This window comes from Chelonia mydas, chromosome 25 (assembly GCF_015237465.2).
Source record: "Chelonia mydas isolate rCheMyd1 chromosome 25, rCheMyd1.pri.v2, whole genome shotgun sequence".
NCBI lineage: Eukaryota > Metazoa > Chordata > Testudines > Cheloniidae > Chelonia > Chelonia mydas.
In genome coordinates this window covers 892,222-908,996 of record NC_057858.1, presented here as the reverse complement: position 1 = coordinate 908,996, position 16,775 = coordinate 892,222, and the positions used below count along the sequence as shown (strand labels likewise).

At 43.7% G+C, this 16,775-nt stretch overlaps 1 protein-coding gene across 15 annotated transcripts in view; it reads right to left on the bottom strand.

Annotated features, from left to right (window-relative positions):
• RANBP3 (RAN binding protein 3) overlaps positions 1 to 16,775 on the bottom strand; it is a 177,015-nt gene that overhangs the window by 137,139 nt on the left and 23,101 nt on the right. For all 15 annotated transcript variants that reach the window (XM_027822109.3, XM_043535664.1, XM_043535662.1 and 12 more), the window contains exon 2: positions 7,387 to 7,442. In XM_027822109.3, coding sequence (XP_027677910.1) covers positions 7,387 to 7,442 — 56 coding nt within the window. The remainder of the gene's footprint in view (positions 1 to 7,386; positions 7,443 to 16,775) is intronic.

The window sequence follows — 16,775 nt, the reverse complement described above, 5'->3', positions numbered from 1 at the left end:
ATATCCCACAGTGCCTAGGTGACCACTCTGGCCAGCAGCTCTGCTGCTCTGATGCCAGGTAAACAGACATCCACCCACCGCCCATCCCCCCCGTAAACTCCCCTTCCTGTTTTTTTTGGCAAGTGCTCACTTGTCATCCGGCCAGGTGACAATGGCTGCTCCCTGGCTTGGAGCAATGCTGAGCTACTGGAGCTGATCAGTGTTTGGGGAGAGGAGGCTGTGCAGGGACCCAGGATGCCCACAATCATCCCCCCCCCCTCGCCCCCTTTCCCACAAGACCTATAGTCAAAACGGAGAGAGCTGCACTGCGGGATAGTGCCCTCAGTGCACTGCTCTCATCGGCATGGAAGTGCTGCAGATGTAAACACACACTGATGCTTGTGGAAGTAAGTGAGCACACAAGCCAGCGCTTTTCTTTCACTGGTTCACTATCACCGGTGAAACTGACAGCACAAAAACTCTGCAAGTGTAGACACAGCCTCAAGCTGTTTAAGATTGCATCCTACAGACCAAAGACACCAGAAGATATCACACCACAAAAGTATCAGAAGGTATCCATATATAGTGAAGAAACCACCAAGCATCAAGAAAAGAAAAATGAAGAGATTTGTAAATAAGAGACTGGTCAACTACACCTCAATCTACCATAGTTAGACAATTACGCTGGCAATCAGCTAGAAACAACTGTCATGTAATTTGAATTTGGCTGTGTAAAAGCAACTGTATTATTGCTATATTGTTGTACTATTGCTGTACTGTTGTATTACTGCTGTACAGCATTTACAAGGAGCATAACCCTGCTAGACTGTTTAGCCAACCCACGAACGGCAGCAAACAATATGAAGGCAAGAAAAACAAATTGGTAAAGAAATTAAGTTCCACAATAGTAAACAAATTCCCTGGTAGGACCAGTCACATTTTGGGGTCAGTGACTCTGCATCCCAGGCAAGGCACATTTTATTCAAAACAATCTTGTTCAGTGTCTGGGTACCAATACTAAACCCTGGCACAGCAATATTTGATCAATTGGTTACTGTCCACTCAGTAGATTATCTGGAAGACAGTATCCATAAGGAACAACTGGCTCTACATCAACAAATGGGGTATCACAGAGCAATGCAGCAGAGAAGATAGCCGTTCCTGATTCCTGCCCAGCAAAGCTTATCAGAGAGTGACAACGAGCAGTAAGGGTAACCTATAACTTGAATGGACAGTACCGGGCAGTAACTAACTACAAATATTTATATGTAAAGGCCTCATTTGTAATGTCACCACTCAACATTTCTTGTACTTCTCATATACATAGCACTGTAAAACACACTGTAGTAATACCTATCTCAGTATTTCAAAACACTCAGCCTACTACCAAAAATGGTACAGGCGGTAACTGCAAATGGCCTAATAGGATGTGTTGCTATCTGCAGTACCACAAGGGCCAAACCCCAATAACAGATTGGGGAACGATTATTATGCTTGACTATAAGGTGGTGTCATATGTACACATACATACTCTACATATATACCCACGTACACTACAAATATATACTCCATATTATTCATATATATTAATTATTTAGGAGTGCCTCTAGGGCTCAATCATAAAACTACATTCCGCAATCAAAGCCCCAGGCCTAACATTCCCAGGCCCACCATAAGGGACTACAATCAATTGGAAAATAAAATCTCTCCATCAGTCATACAAGGGAACGTGCAGACTACGGGACAGATACAGCATGAATGTATGGATGGTAAAGTAAGGTGACCACATAACAGTGTTTAGCCCACTGGGTCATCTTCAGTCCATGCATTATGCTTTTTTGGGATGATGGGTAAACACCCTCCCCATAAAAAGACAGAAAGTGGGGGAATGTAGTCGGAAGAGGGTCTGAAACATAAGCCCTAGTATCAGAGGCCTGAGCTAAAGTAGTGGTCAAACCTTTGCTGATATAAAACAAAATAAGGCCCTGCTCACAGAATCTAGCAAGAACAGGGCTGATATTGCCAAAACACATTCCTAAGAGGTGGTAGGCACAGAGCATTCACACAAACACATTCCAGAAGGGTGGTACCAGAACACCACGATACCAACACATTCCCCAAAGATAACAGGAACACGCTGACCCACCCTAAAGGTCAGGATGAGAGTGTGATGGATAGAGATGTACAAGGTGATAGGTGGAAACCGGCTCTGCCAGAGGGTGTCAACTAACTACATCAGAAGGGCAGTATGTAACTTGTTTGTATTGATGTATAAAATGGAGTCTCAGAGGGAGCGTCTTTGGCCAGCTGAGGGGATAGTGGAAAGTCCCTCCACTAACTAAGCTGCGTCCATTGTCACGCGCATACATGCACTGAGTGTACTTGTAGCAAGTATAAGGCACCAATACCATGCTTCATCGACAATAAACCTGACCAAGTTCCTTCGCTACAAACCAAGTCTCTGGTTATTGGGCACTTCGATCGGAGCCTGCTGTACAGGTTATCTGGCCAGAGTCAGTACAGCATGCAGAGAGAACACACGCACAGCCAACATCTGACCATGGGAGGAAAATAGTCTTAGAGGGGCAGGACAGGGACTCCTGGCCAGGAATGCAAGGACAAAGACTAGCCCCTCACTGTGGGGTGCTGCTGAACAGTCCCTGCCCAGGAACTGCTGTCCTAAGAGAGCAGGGCCGCCACAGCGGGACTCATAAGAACAGTCATAATGGGTCAGACCAAATGTCTAACTAGCCCAGTATCCTGTATTCCGATAGTGGCCAATGCCAGAGGGAATGAACAGAACAGGTAAGCATCAAGTGATCCATCCCGTCACCCATTCCCAGCTTCTGGCAAACAGAGGCTAGGGACACCTGCCCATCCTGGCTAATAGCCATTGATTGATCTATCCTCCATGAACTTATCTAGTTCTTTTTTGAACCCTAAGAGGGTTCTGAGCAAAGTTACTGAGCAATATTTTTTCATTGATTTCAGCATATCAGCTGAAATCCATATTTACCGACAACTACCGATTAAAATCAAATCCTGCCTAGCCTACCTAAAGGTTAATAATGGAGAGTACTATCTCCAGAAAAGTCAGCTGAAGATACAGAATCCAGCTACAATAACAGGAGGCCTTGTAAAGTCAAGTTTCATTTTCTGCAGTAAATTGGAGTAGTACCTGAATTCTCCATAATTCTAAGTATCTATTAATGATCAGACATGGCCCAGATGTGTTAGATTGTCACATGGGGGCACACCTTGATAAGCTACTTTTTTCCTTCTCCCACTGATGGTTCCAGGATAGCCCGCTGAAGAAAAGCGGCATTCTGTATAGTGTCTGACAAGGGTCAACTTGACCAGGATTGCAAATAGGGTTGCCAATTTCAGTTGAACATATTCCTGGAGGTTTCATCATATGACAATCTTTTATTAAAGATTGAGCTTTAATTCCTGAGATTCCAGGACAATCCAGGAGGGTTGGCAACCCTAACTGTAAAGCTAACAGAAGTTTAAAGTACCTCCAGCCAAACACATTTTGCTAGAGTATAAATTATTATTTTCTAATATCTAAAACTGTGTATTGTGCCAATTTTTTAAAAATTCTTTACAGTACACTTAAAATAAAGCCTCACTCTTCTGCCCCTCCCTTCCCGCCCAAAAGACATGCACACAGGAAAAATTCCCATCAACTTTAATAGGAATTCTTCCTGAGTAATCTTAATAAAGAACTGCCAGGTTTGGCATGTAATCAAGGAATCCACTTAATCGGGGTGTTTCTTTGGGAAGAAAACTAAGCCCAGTGGTAGTTAACGGCAAATGCTGTCAACCACTGCTCAATGACAATGCTGTTTTAACTAAAACTGCGATGATGGGTGTCAGCTAAAATGCTGCCTTTGTGAATCTTGGGCAACTTCTGTTGAATAAGATGACTGTTTAATTGGAAACCAGGTTATCCCAATAAGCATATTACACAATATAACAATTACAAAGAAATTCATAGTTGCCATCTTGAGTTTTTTGGTAACATGGGGCCAAGTTATGCTTTTGTTACTTACGTATGCAGTTCCACAGACTTCAGCTAAAGGATTTGCACAAATAGAGCAAGCAGGATTTGACCCTTAGTTTCCAACAAAGTCTGGAGACTTTCATGGCTGTTTTAAAGTTAAGTTACCTTACATATATTTTGGCCATTTAACATTTTATAATATGTACACTAATATTTAATAACTTGTACAAGTTGCCTTAAAACAGTAAGTCCCCAACTTTTTGCATATACTAATCTGTCCACTAACACTTACTATGCCATTACATAGGTGTACTGAATTTACTGCTGGGAAATAAAATGGGAGCAATCACTAACACCAAATCTCCCCTCCCAATAGCATTCATAATTCTGGAGGTATCACACAAGTGACAGGTACTTCTAAAAATAATATTCATTAGGAGGTTAAATATAATTGAGCTACCTAGCGCTGGAAGAAATTACTGGAGTTTAACTTTAATAATCTCTACTTTGGCTACAAATCTATTAAACCACTTCATTTATCCTTAACTCATGTTTCTTGAACAAGTAAGAATTGTGACAAAGGCCAAAACTGAAGTTTTACCACAAACCTAAGGAAAATTACCTTTCTGTAAAGATGTAGTTCACTACTCATGTCTTAATATTCTGGGAGTTTTTACAGATTAGATTACATATAAAATGACAGTCAGACAGCGATAAGAACTAACTTTTGGGAAGAATTAACAATATTTATTTGATTAGAGAACGTGAAACTTGAAAAACAGTAGATCTGTAGAAAAGATTTTTAAATTTGAATTGTGGCAGACTTTAAATTGGAACCACTTTTAATAGTAACAAGTTGTCAGCCAGGGTGACAGGTTTCTCTAGCTCTCTACTTACAGAACAAATACAGTACTGGAATGTAAATACAGCACAGCATGGGAGGAGGTGACCAGCCCTCTGTGGAGAAAGAAGTGGTTCGGGACTATTTAGAAAAGCTGGACGAGCACAAGTCCATGGGGCCGGATGCGCTGCATCCGAGAGTGCTAAAGGAGTTGGCAGATGTGATTGCAGAGCCATTGGCCATTATCTTTGAAAACTCATGGCGATCGGGGAAGGTCCCAGACGACTGGAAAAAGGTTAATGTAGTGCCCATCTTTAAAAAAGAAAGGAGGAGAATCCGGGTAACTACAGACAGTCAGCCTCACCTCAGTCCCTGGAAAAATTATGGAGCAGGCCCTCAAGGAATCAATTCTGAAGCACTTAGAGGAAAGTGATCAGGAACAGTCAGCATGGATTCACTGACTAATCTAATTGCCTTCTATGACGAGATAACTGGCTCTGTGGATGAGGGGAAAGCGGTGGACGTGTTATTCCTTGACTTTAGCAAAGCTTTTGACACAGTCTCCCACAGTATTCTTGCCAGCAAGTTAAAGAAGTATGGGCTGGATGAATGGACGATAAGGTAGACAGAAAGCCGGCTAGATTGTCGGGCTCAACGGGTAGTGATCAATGGCTCCATGTCTAGTTGGCAGCCGGTATCAAGTGGAGTGCCCCAAGGGTCGGTCCTCAGGCCGGTTTTGTTCAATATCTTCATAAATGATCTGGAGGACGGTGTGGATTGCACCCTCAGCAAGTTTGCTGATGACACTAAACTGGGAGGAGAGGTAGATACACTGGAGGGTAGGGATAGGATACAGAGGGACATAGACAAATTGGAGGATTGGGCCAAAAGAAATCTGATGAGGTTCAACAAGGACAAGTGCAGAGTCCTGCACTTAGGAAGGAAGAATCCCATGCACCACTACAGACTAGGGACCGAATGGCTAGGCAGCAGTTCTGCAGAAAAGGACCTAGGGGTTACAGTGGACGAGAAGCTGGATATGAGTCAACAGTGTGCCCTTGTTGCCAAGAAGGCCAATGGCATTTTGGGATGTATAAGTAGGGGCATTGCCAGCAGATCGGGGGACGTGATTGTTCCCCTCTATTCGACATTGGTGAGCCCTCATCTGGAGTAGTGTGTCCACTTTTGGGCCCCACACTACAAGAAGGATGTGGAAAAATTGGAAAACGTCCAGCGGAGGGCAACAAAAATGATTAGGGGTCTGGAACACATGACTTATGAGGAGAGGCCGAGGGAACTGGGATTGTTTAGTCTGCGGAAGAGAAGAATGAGGGGGGATTTGATAGCTGCTTTCAACTACCTGAAAGGGGGTTCCAAAGAGGATGGATCTAGACTGTTCTCAGTGGTAGCAGATGACAGAACAAGGAGTAATGGTCTCAAGTTGCAGTGGGGGAGGTTTAGGTTGGATATTAGGAAAAACTTTTTCACTAGGAGGGTGGTGAAAAACTGGAATGCGTTACCTAGGGAGGTGGTGGAATCTCCTTCCTTTGAAGTTTTTAAGGTCAGGCTTGACAAAGCCCTGGCTGGGATGATTTAGTTGGGGATTGGTCCTGCTTTGAGCAGGGGGTTTGACTAGATGATGACCTCCTGAGGTCCCTTCCAACCCTGATATTCTAGGATACTGGCAGCAGAGAAATCCAAGCTTCTCCCACCAAATCCTATGCCAACATGGTTCAACACTGAACTGGATAAAGCACCGTTAAGAGTAAATTTTCATGATATCTCTGCTTACACTTCCATGAGGAGTATCATTTATGGCTGGAAATGGACTGAGACAACATTTCACATATACTTTGGTAACATCTTTCACTCACTATTTACCTGCGCTGGATTCAAAACAGACATCTGAGGGTAGGCTTCACATCTTGACAAAATAATTTTAGTAGCAACTAACTAAAACCCTGGAAGGTTTTCTGTTTGAACCTAGCTTAATGCATCATGGAATTCATTCGAAAAACCGTGTCAGTCTCTCTTTCCAAGTTGAAGAATGTAAAGTGCATTTAAAATGCAAAATGCTCTGAGGTCACTGAGTTACACAGCTAACAGCAACATTTTTCCATTTCCCCAAACTTAAATTTAATGATGAGCAATTAACCAAGAAATCAATCAGTAGTTGTATGTAATATGTTAAATTTTAGCACTAACTTGAACCATGTTTTTTTCCTTTTAACTTTCCTTTTCATTTTGTTATTCTTTTCTTGCTTTCATTTCTATTTCTACATAGTAATAAGGTCTGCCCCTTTTTCCCATCTGTCTTTGTTTAAGATACTGCTTTGAAATTGCTCTAGATTTCCCCCACTTTCTGCCTCTCCTGCTTTCCTCCCACTAACCTATGATCTGTGTCTTCCCACATTTTTTTCTTGAATTTCAAACCCTAATGACAACTATCTAGTATCTCACCTAAACTTCAGAAGAGTAACACCATATACAAATTACTGAAATATTAGTCAGGATGACCATATGCCATAAAATGATTACATACACAGTGATAGCTCCTTACCTTCTGTGCTTTATCCTTCTGAAACACAAAGACGGGTGGAGCAATGGCAGGTTTTTCTGCAAAAAAAGAAATTGTTTTTTCCAACAGCATTAAATATTACAAAGTTATGCTCTGTGATGTTTTTCACAGAAAAAGAATGAATTCTGAAAATGTTCACCTCACAATTCAGGGCAACTGCACTTGTATACCCCTCTGTGGTCCCTCAAGGGCACACACACAGGCTCCTCAGCTGTCACCTATCTTGGGTAGAGGGCCGCATCCCTCTCCCCTCTAAGTGGGTTTTTTCCAGGCTGTACAGTTCCCTGCCTAACTGATATTCCCAACAATCCGACTGCCAAAACTGCCAACAACTGCACTTTGCTTTCTCTTCAAAGGTTAGGAATAATGTAATTGCCAGCAGTTATGAGTTACAAATAGCTCTTTATAAGCAAACACATTTATTCTTATGGTGAAACCATTATAGTGAAAATATTTTAGAGACAATAAAAGAACCTAAATACTTGCTAATAAGCTTACCAGAGCTCACCTCCAAACTTCAGCAAGAGCTCTGGCAGCAATGGGTTTGTGTGTGGTTACAAATTCATAAACAGCATTAGCTCAGAATAAACACAACCATGCATAGGTTAATGTTTCCTTTACAGCCTGGGCCTTGGATCTTGAGATTCCACCAACAAATTATCAGTAGAAAATAGTTCCCTCCTCGGGCATAGATACAAAAAGAAGGGCTTTTGCATAACCAGAGTTGGGAATTTGCTCTCACCTTCCCATAGAGATTCCCTAGGCAAACCAGTTAACATTGTTTGTCCAAACACCCATTCTTGTCTGGCCCATTGTTCAGACAGTCCTTTGAAGTTCACAACACCTCCCAGGAATCATTACTTTTGCATTTAATAAAATGGACTCCAGATACTAATTCAGTAAGGTTTTTCAAGAATATTGCAGGAAATTGCCGTATGTGTCCCAGTTCAAGTATTAGTTACACTAGTTATAACTAAGGTGGGATTTGCAAAAGTGCCTAATGGCAGATCTACAGGGATGCAATTTTTTTTTTAAACTTTTTTTTTTTTTTTTTTTTACACTTCAATGCCAGTAAAAGCCCTAGTGTAGCTGCAGTTATACTGGCATAGGAGTGCTTTTGCTATATATACTCCTGGGGGGGGGATCCTGTGGGACTCTACGCCTGCAGAAAATGCCACGCACACGAACCCCCCCCCCCCAGTATTTCTACATTTCCCTGCAGAAAACGGCAGGGAAGCAAAGGGAAGCCACACAAGGGGGAGGGGCGACCATGTGTGCAGTTTTTGTGCCGGACTGCCCCCCAAACAGAAGCACGGCATGAGGGAGCACACAGGGTTACATGCCACTGCCCCCACCCCTCATTTCTGCAAATGCAGAACTGCCCCGCTGAACGAGTCTGTGTCAGGCTCCACTGACTCGGTAGCTGAATACAGCTTCTTCGGTCCTAGTGCCAGCTGTGCTCCCCTTCTCTGTGCTGGGAGCCTTCAATTTTCCGTGGAACACTGAGTGCCCATAGCAGGGGGGAAGGAAGAGGGGTGGAATAGGGCAGGGGGAGGGAATGTGGGAGTGAGCAGAGAGGGGTGGAGAAGAAAAGGGAATAGGGGAATCGCAGGGGGAAGCGGGAGCCCGGCATGCAGCATCCCCTCACCAGTGGCTGGGGCTCTCCCATTAAGCAAGCCCATTGTACCCTGACCCTGACAAGTCCTACCCCCTTACACCTGGACCCCACCGACAAGCCCTCCACACCCAGACCCCCACCCATAAAGCCCCACTCCCCCAGCATCCAGACCCCCCCCCACCCTCAAGGCTCCCCGCTCAGCCCAACCACCATTACCGGGATCCCCTGCAGCGTCCCATTGCCCCTGTGCATCCAGCTCTCCCACTGAGCCGCCCGCACCCAGACTGCAGCACTCAGAAACCTTTCACCCCACACCTGGATCCCCCCACACTAAGTCCCTCCACACTTGGCTGGGCAGATTCAGCCCAGCAGGAGCAGCACCTGGCACAGAGGGGCAAGGCGCCAAGGTGTTTCTGTGGCAGGCCCAGCCCTTGCACTGTGTCAGGGTCAGGTGCAGCCTCGCTGCCGAGTCCCTGTACGGAGAGAGGTGGGGGCTTCAGGGTGATCTCCCACCTCAGTGCAGCCAGTGGACTGTGCTCCCCACTGCCACGCTGGAGCCACATTTATTTATTGACAAATAAAATTTGCAGAATTTTAAAATGTGTGCATAATTATTTTTGCACAGAATTTTTTGGCCCATAATTCCCTCAGGAATACGTATATCTTATTTCGCTCAGGGAACTGGCATAACCAAAACTAGAAAAAGCACTATACTAGGAAGTTTTGCCAGTATAGTTATACCTGTACATCCGTATCACCAAACCTTTTCTAGACTAAGCCTAAGCGATTTACACACACAAGCCCCACTTTCAATGACACTTATGCTTCTAAGCGATTTAGGAACTTTGAGTAGCAAACAAGGGAGTGTTGCGAGGGAGTTCTCCAGGTGAAGAAGGACTACATGACCTTGGGCGTGAGTTTGTTGTCTGTTAGGCTGTTGTATGCCTGCTGCTTGCCGTGTGCGCCTGCTTCATTAAAAAAGTTATAGCATGGACTGTTTAGGGGGCTGTGAGTTCAGCATAGCAACCAGCCAGGCAAGGCTTTGTAACCATGCTTTGGCTTGCCATCCTTTGATCCTTAATCCCTTTAGGATCCCCTAACAAGAGGCAGGGCTACTCAGAACGAAGGCGGGGTGGGGGGGGCATTAATAAGGCAGCTCGTACAGGACCAGAGGAGCTAGTGAACAGGAGCAGCAAACAGGAAAGTTTAGAAAGGGAGCACAAGAGCCAGATACACCAAACATTATCTAAACTCAGGCCAATAAACACCCTGTTTCCCCCACAAAATAGTAAATAGAATGCAGGCACAAGTACAGCAACAGAGTGAGGGCTATCCAGTTTATAGTACTGAACAGAAAGGATGGGCTCCACCTTAATATAAACAGAACCAGATTGCTGTGTATAAAATTAAAAAGGTAGCAGAGGAATTTTTAAACTAAGGGCTGGGGGAAAGCAACAGGTGCAGAGAAGCACATGGTTCAGACCAACACATCCCTTCACAGAGGATCTATTAGCAGGGATACTAGTCTATATCCTAATAAAGAGAAGAGGATAGAACTTATTAAAGTACAGGTAGAAACTGAAGAGAAACAGTCAAATGAAAAAGTCCCATTCAATTACATCACATGAAGACAGACAACTAAATATTGACACATTTTTATTAGTGCTTCTATACAAATGCAAGTCTAAATACTAAGATGGATAACCTTGAGTGCCAGGGATTAAGTGAGGATATTGATATGATAGACACCACAGAAACTTGGTGGAATAAAGATAATCAATGGGACACAATAATACCAGGGTACATAATATATAGGAACAACAGAGTAAGTCATCTTGGAGAAGAGGAGTGGCACTGGCACTGTATGTGAAAGAGTCAAATAGAGTAAAAAAATCTTAAAATGATTCAAAAAGTACCACAGAATATCAAAGGACAGAAATTTTATGCTTGAATAATAAGAGTATAGCTGTAGAAATATACTACCTACCAATTGACCAGGGTGGTGATGTTGACTGTCAAATGCTCTGGGAGATTAGAGGCTACAAAAATAGAAAAAACTCAGTAATAATGGGGAATTTCAGCTATCCCATACTGACTGGGTACATGTCACCTCAGGACTGGTTGCAGAGATAAAAATTTGTAGATACCATTAATGACAGCTTCTTGGAAGCAGCTAGTCCTGGAAAGCAGAAGGGGAGAAGCCATTCCTGATTTAGTCCTAACTGGCAAACAGAATATGGTCCAAGAGGTGAATATAGCTGAACCACCCAGTAATGGTGACCATAATGTAATTAAATCAAACATCCTTGTAGGGGGGAAAATACCAAAGAATCCCACTACAGAAGCATTTAACTTCAAAAAGGGGAACTACACAAAAATGAAGAAGCTAATTAAATGGAAATGAAAAGAAACAGTCACAAGAGCGCAATGCTTGCAAGCTGTATGGAAAAACTTTTTAAAGACACTACAACAGAGACTCAACATATATAAACACCCCAAATAAAAAAAAATTAAAAAACACCCCCAAAAAAAACAGTCAAAGGAACAAAAAAATTGCCACAGTGGCTAAACAGAACAAAAGAGGCAGCTAGAGGCAAAAATGCAACCTTTAAAAATTGGAAGTCAAATCCTACTCGTGAAAATAGAAAAAAAAAAAAACACATTCTGGCAAGTCAAGAATAAAAGCATAATTAGACAGACCAAAAACAAATTTGGAGAATTAGATTTAGCAAAAGACAAAAACTAATAGCAAAAAAAAAAGTACATCAGAAGCAGGAAGCCTACCAAACAATCAGCGGGGCCCCTTGACGATTGAAGTGCGCCTCTGTACCAGATTACTAGAAGATAGCTAATGTAATGCGGATTTTTTTTTTTTTTTTTAAAGTGCTAAAAAGGTGATCCTAGTAATTACTGGCTGGTAAACCTAACTTCAGTACCAGGCAAACTGGTTCAAAATATAGTAAAGAACAAAATGATCAGACACATAAATGAACACGGTATGTTGAGGAAAAGTCACAGCATTTGTAAAGGGAAAGTAATGCCTCCCCAATCTACTGGAATTCTTTGAGGGGGTCAACAAGCATGTGGACAAGGGTGATCCAGTGTATAGAGTGTACCTGGACTTTTTTGAAAGCTTTTTACAGTGTCCCTCACATAAGAGCATAAAAATGGCCCTACTGGGTCAGACCAAAGGTCCATGTAGCCCAGTATCCTGTCTTCTGACAGTGAGCAGTGCCAGGTGCCCCAGAGGGAATGAACAGAATGGGTAATCATCAAGTGATCCATCCCCTGTCGCTCATTCCCAGTTTCTGGCAAACAGGCTAGGGCACCATTCCTGCCCATCCTGGCTAATAGCCATTGATGGACCTATCCTCCATGAATTTATCTAGTTCTTTTTTGAAACCTGTTATGGTCTTGGACTTCACAACATCCTCTGGCAAGGAGTTCCACAAGTAGGCTGCGTTGTGTGAAGAAATACTTCCTTTTATTTGTTTTAAACCTGATGCCTATTAATTTCATTTGGTGACCCCAAGTTCTTCTGTTATGAGAAGTAGTAAACAACACTTCCTTATCTACTTCCTCTACACCAGTCATGATTTTATAGACCTCAATCGTATCTCCCCTTAGCTGTCTCTTTTCCAAGCTGAAAAGTCCCAGTCTTATTAATCTCTCCTCATACGGAAGCCGTTCCATACCCCTAATAATTTCTGTTGCCCTTTTCTGAACCTTTTCCAATTCCAATATATCTTTTTTGAGATGGGGCAAAATACAATTAGGAAGGTCAAAAAAGAATTTGAGGAACAGTTAGCCAAAGACTCAAAAAGTAATAGCAAATTTCTTTTGAAGTACATCAGAAGCAGGAAGGCTGCTTAACAACCAGTGGGGCCACTGGATGATCGAGGTGCTAAAGGAGCACTCAAGGACAATAAGGCCATTATGGAGAAACTAAATGAATTCTTTGCATCGATCTTCACAGCTGAGGATGTCATGGAGATTCCCAAAACTGAGCCATTCTTTTTAGGTGACAGATCTGAGGAATTGTCCCAGATTGAGGTACCATTAGAGGTGGTTTTGGAACAAATTGATAAATTAAACACCAATAAGTCACCAAGACCAGATGGTATTCACCCAAGAGTTCTGAAGGAACTCAAATGTGAAACTGCAGAACTACTAGGGGTCACCAAATGAAATTAATAGGCAGCAGGTTTAAAACAAATAAAAGTAGCTCTTAACACAATGCACAGTCAACCTGTGGAACGCCCTGCCAGAGAATGTTGTGAAGACCAAGACCATAACAGGATTAAAAAAAGAACTAGGTAAATTCATGCAGGATAGGTCCATCAATGGCTATTAGCCAGGATGGGCAGGAATGGTGTCCCTAGGCTCACAGAATATCAGGGTTGGAAGGGACCTCAGGAGGTCATCTAGTCCAACCCCCTGCTCAAAGCAGGGCCAATCCCCAATAAATCATCCCAGCCAGGCCTTTGTCAAGCCTGACCTTAAAAACCTTTAAAGAAGGAGATTCCACCACCTCCCTAGGTAACCCATTCCAGTGCTTCACCACCTTCCTAGTGAAAAAGTTTTCTTAATATCCAACCTAAACCTCCCCCACTGCAACTTGAGACCATTACTCCTTGTTCTGTCAAGCCTCTGTTTGCCAGAAACTAGGAATGAGCGACAGGGGATGGATCACTTGATTACCTGTTCTGTTCATTCCCTCTGAGACACCTGTCAATGATCACTGTCAGAAGACAGGATACTGGGCTAGATGGACCTTTGGTCTGACCCAGTAGGGCCAGTCTTATGTTCTTATGCTGTGAAGGCCCAAAACTGGGTTAAAAAAAGATCAATTCATGGAGAATAGTTCCATCAATGGCTATTGGCCAAGATGGTCAGGTATGCAATCCCGTGCTCTGGAAGTCTTTAAGCCTCTGACTGCCAGAAGCTGGGACTGGACATGGGATGGATGACTTGATCAATGTCCTGTTCTGTTCATTCCCTCTGGAGGCGTCATCGGCCACTGTCAGAAGATATGATACTAGGTTAGATGGACCATTGGTGTGATTCAGTATGGCAGTAGTGCCCAAACTTTTCCTCTCACTTCCTCCCCTTACCAGTAATGGAATGTGCCCGGGCCCTCCCAGGCAGGGAGCAGAACCACTCCCAGGCCTGGCACCGAGAGCGGGGGCCAGGACCACAAACTGGAAGCAGGGCTGCGGGTGTGGGCCAGGAGCGGAGCTAAGGCCGCAGCTGCAGCCAGGGCTGGAGCAGAACTGGAGGGTGCGCCCTCCCCAGTGGGGGCTAGTTTGGGCCCCACCCCACAGTTTGGGGACCACTGCAGTGTGGGCATTCTAATGTTTAGGAGAGTTTAAAAATCCCAACCCAAGATGCCCCTGCGAAGCCTTTTGATAACTGCAGTCAAACAATTCCACATTTTGTCATCTCTTGTCAAATATACAACCGTAAATTTTGGTGTTCTAATGTTTAACTCTGGATACATTGTCACTGATTTAAGGTGAACTTTAAATTTTCTGAGCTCCTAGTAGCCACGATGAAAGATACCTGTGTGCTGCCATATGTTTTGAAATTTCAGAGGACCAAGTAGTTTCCTGGGCACTGTACTTCATTTAACAACATCAACTTTCTAATAATCTTTAAGTGTAACTCACTAGGGGCTTGTCTACACTGGCAAGTTTTGTCGATGAAAGTAACGTCAACAAGGAAAAAAAAATTGATAAAAGCAAAGTCGCCAAAGCGTGTTTACATTTGCTCCCTCTGTCGACAGATTGTGTCCACATTTGGGGCACCTCTGTTGACAGCGAGAGCAATGACTGTGGGTATGCATCCCACAGTGCCTGGTGACATCATCTGTCGCTAGCTGTTGTGGGAATGCGGAAATGGAGCACAGCGCATCCTGGGATGTGCAAAATGTACTATCATACACCACCTTTGTGTCCCACCCCTCCAAAGGTCTCTGGCTTTCTTTCGCACGGTTTTTCCAGCTGTCATTCTTTTATAGTGAGCGCCAGCATCTGCAGTGAGAGAGGATGGATCCCACACTTCTCTCCTATGAACTGTTAGCTGTCGTGAGGACATAGCACATGGCAGCACAGTTACTCGCAGAGTTACTCGCGAAGATAGCAGAGGTTGAATCGCAGGTACCCGAGTGTGATGTGGACGGCAGCAACTTATCAGTGCTTTGTGCATTCGCAGAGCAGCTGCAAACGGTAGAGCGTCGCTTTTGGGCTAGGGAAATAAGCACAGATTGGTGGGATCGCATTGTCATGCAGGTGTGGGATAACAACCAGTGGGTACAGAACTTTAGGATGCATAAAGCAACCTTCATGGAGCTATGTGCTGAGCTGGCCCCTGACCTGCAGCTCAAGGACACCAGATTGAGAGCTGCCCTTCCAGTAGAGCAGCATGTTGCAATCGCTGTGTGGAAGCTGGCAAATCCAGACTACTACTGGCCAGTCACAAATCAATTTGGAGTCGGAAAGTCCACTGGTGGAGCTGTATTACCCCAAATGTGCAGGGCAACAAATTGCATCCTGCTGCATAGGACCGTGACTCTGGGAAATGTGCATGACATAGTGGATAGCTTTGCAGAGATGGGTTTCCCTAACTGTAGCAGGGCCACTCATGGCGCACATATTCCAATTTGAGAGCCAGACCACCTTGACTCTGAATACATCAATAGGAAAGGATATTCTCCATGGTGTTGCAGGTGCTTGGGGATCACCGGAGGCGTTTCATGGACATCAATGCAGGCTGGTCCTGAAAGATGCATGATGCACGCATCTTCAGGAACAAGAAGAGGAGTAATTGTGGTTCCTTAGAGACTGGCAAATTTATTAGAGCATAAGCTTTCGTGGGCTACAGCCCACTTCATCGGATGCATAGAAAGGAACATATAGTAAGAAGATATACATACAGAGAACATAAAAATAAAAGGAGTAAGAGGCTAATTAATTAAGATGAGCCATTACCAGCAGGAGGAAAAAAAAAAACTTTTGTAGTGATAATCAAGATGGCCCATTTAGACAGTTGACAAGAAGGTGTGAGGATACTTAACTTAAGGAAACAAATTCAATATGTGGAATGACCCAGCCACTCCCAGTTTCTATTCAAACCCAAGTTAAATGGTATCTAGTCTGCATATTAATTTAAGCTCAGCAGTTTCTCGTTGGAGTCTGTTTTTGAAACTTTTCTCTTGCAAAATTGCCACCCTTAAATCTTTTACTGAGTGGCCAGAGAGGTTGAAGTGTTCTCCTCCCGGTTTTTGAATGTTACGATTCCTGATGTCAGATTTGTGTCCATTTATTCTTTTGCGTAGAGACTGTCCGGTTTGGCCAATGTACATGGCAGAGGAGCATTGCTGGCGCATGATGGCATATATCACAGTGGTAGATGTGCAGGTGAACGAGCCCCCGATGGCATAGCTAATGTGATTAGGTCCTATAATGGTGTCACTTGAATAAGTATGTGGACAGAGTTGGCATCGGACTTTGTTGCAAGGATAAGTTTCTGGGTGAGTGTTTTTGTTGTGTGGTTGCTGGAGAGTATTTGCTTCAGGTTGGGGGGTTGTCTGTAAGCGAGGGCTGGTCTGTCTCCCAAGATCTGTGAGAGTGAGGGATCATTTTTCAGTATAGGTTGTAGATCCTTGATGATGCGCTGGAGAGGTTTTAGTTGGGGGCTAAAGGTGACGACTAGTGGAGTTCTGTTATTTTCTTTGTTGAGCCTGTCCTGTAGT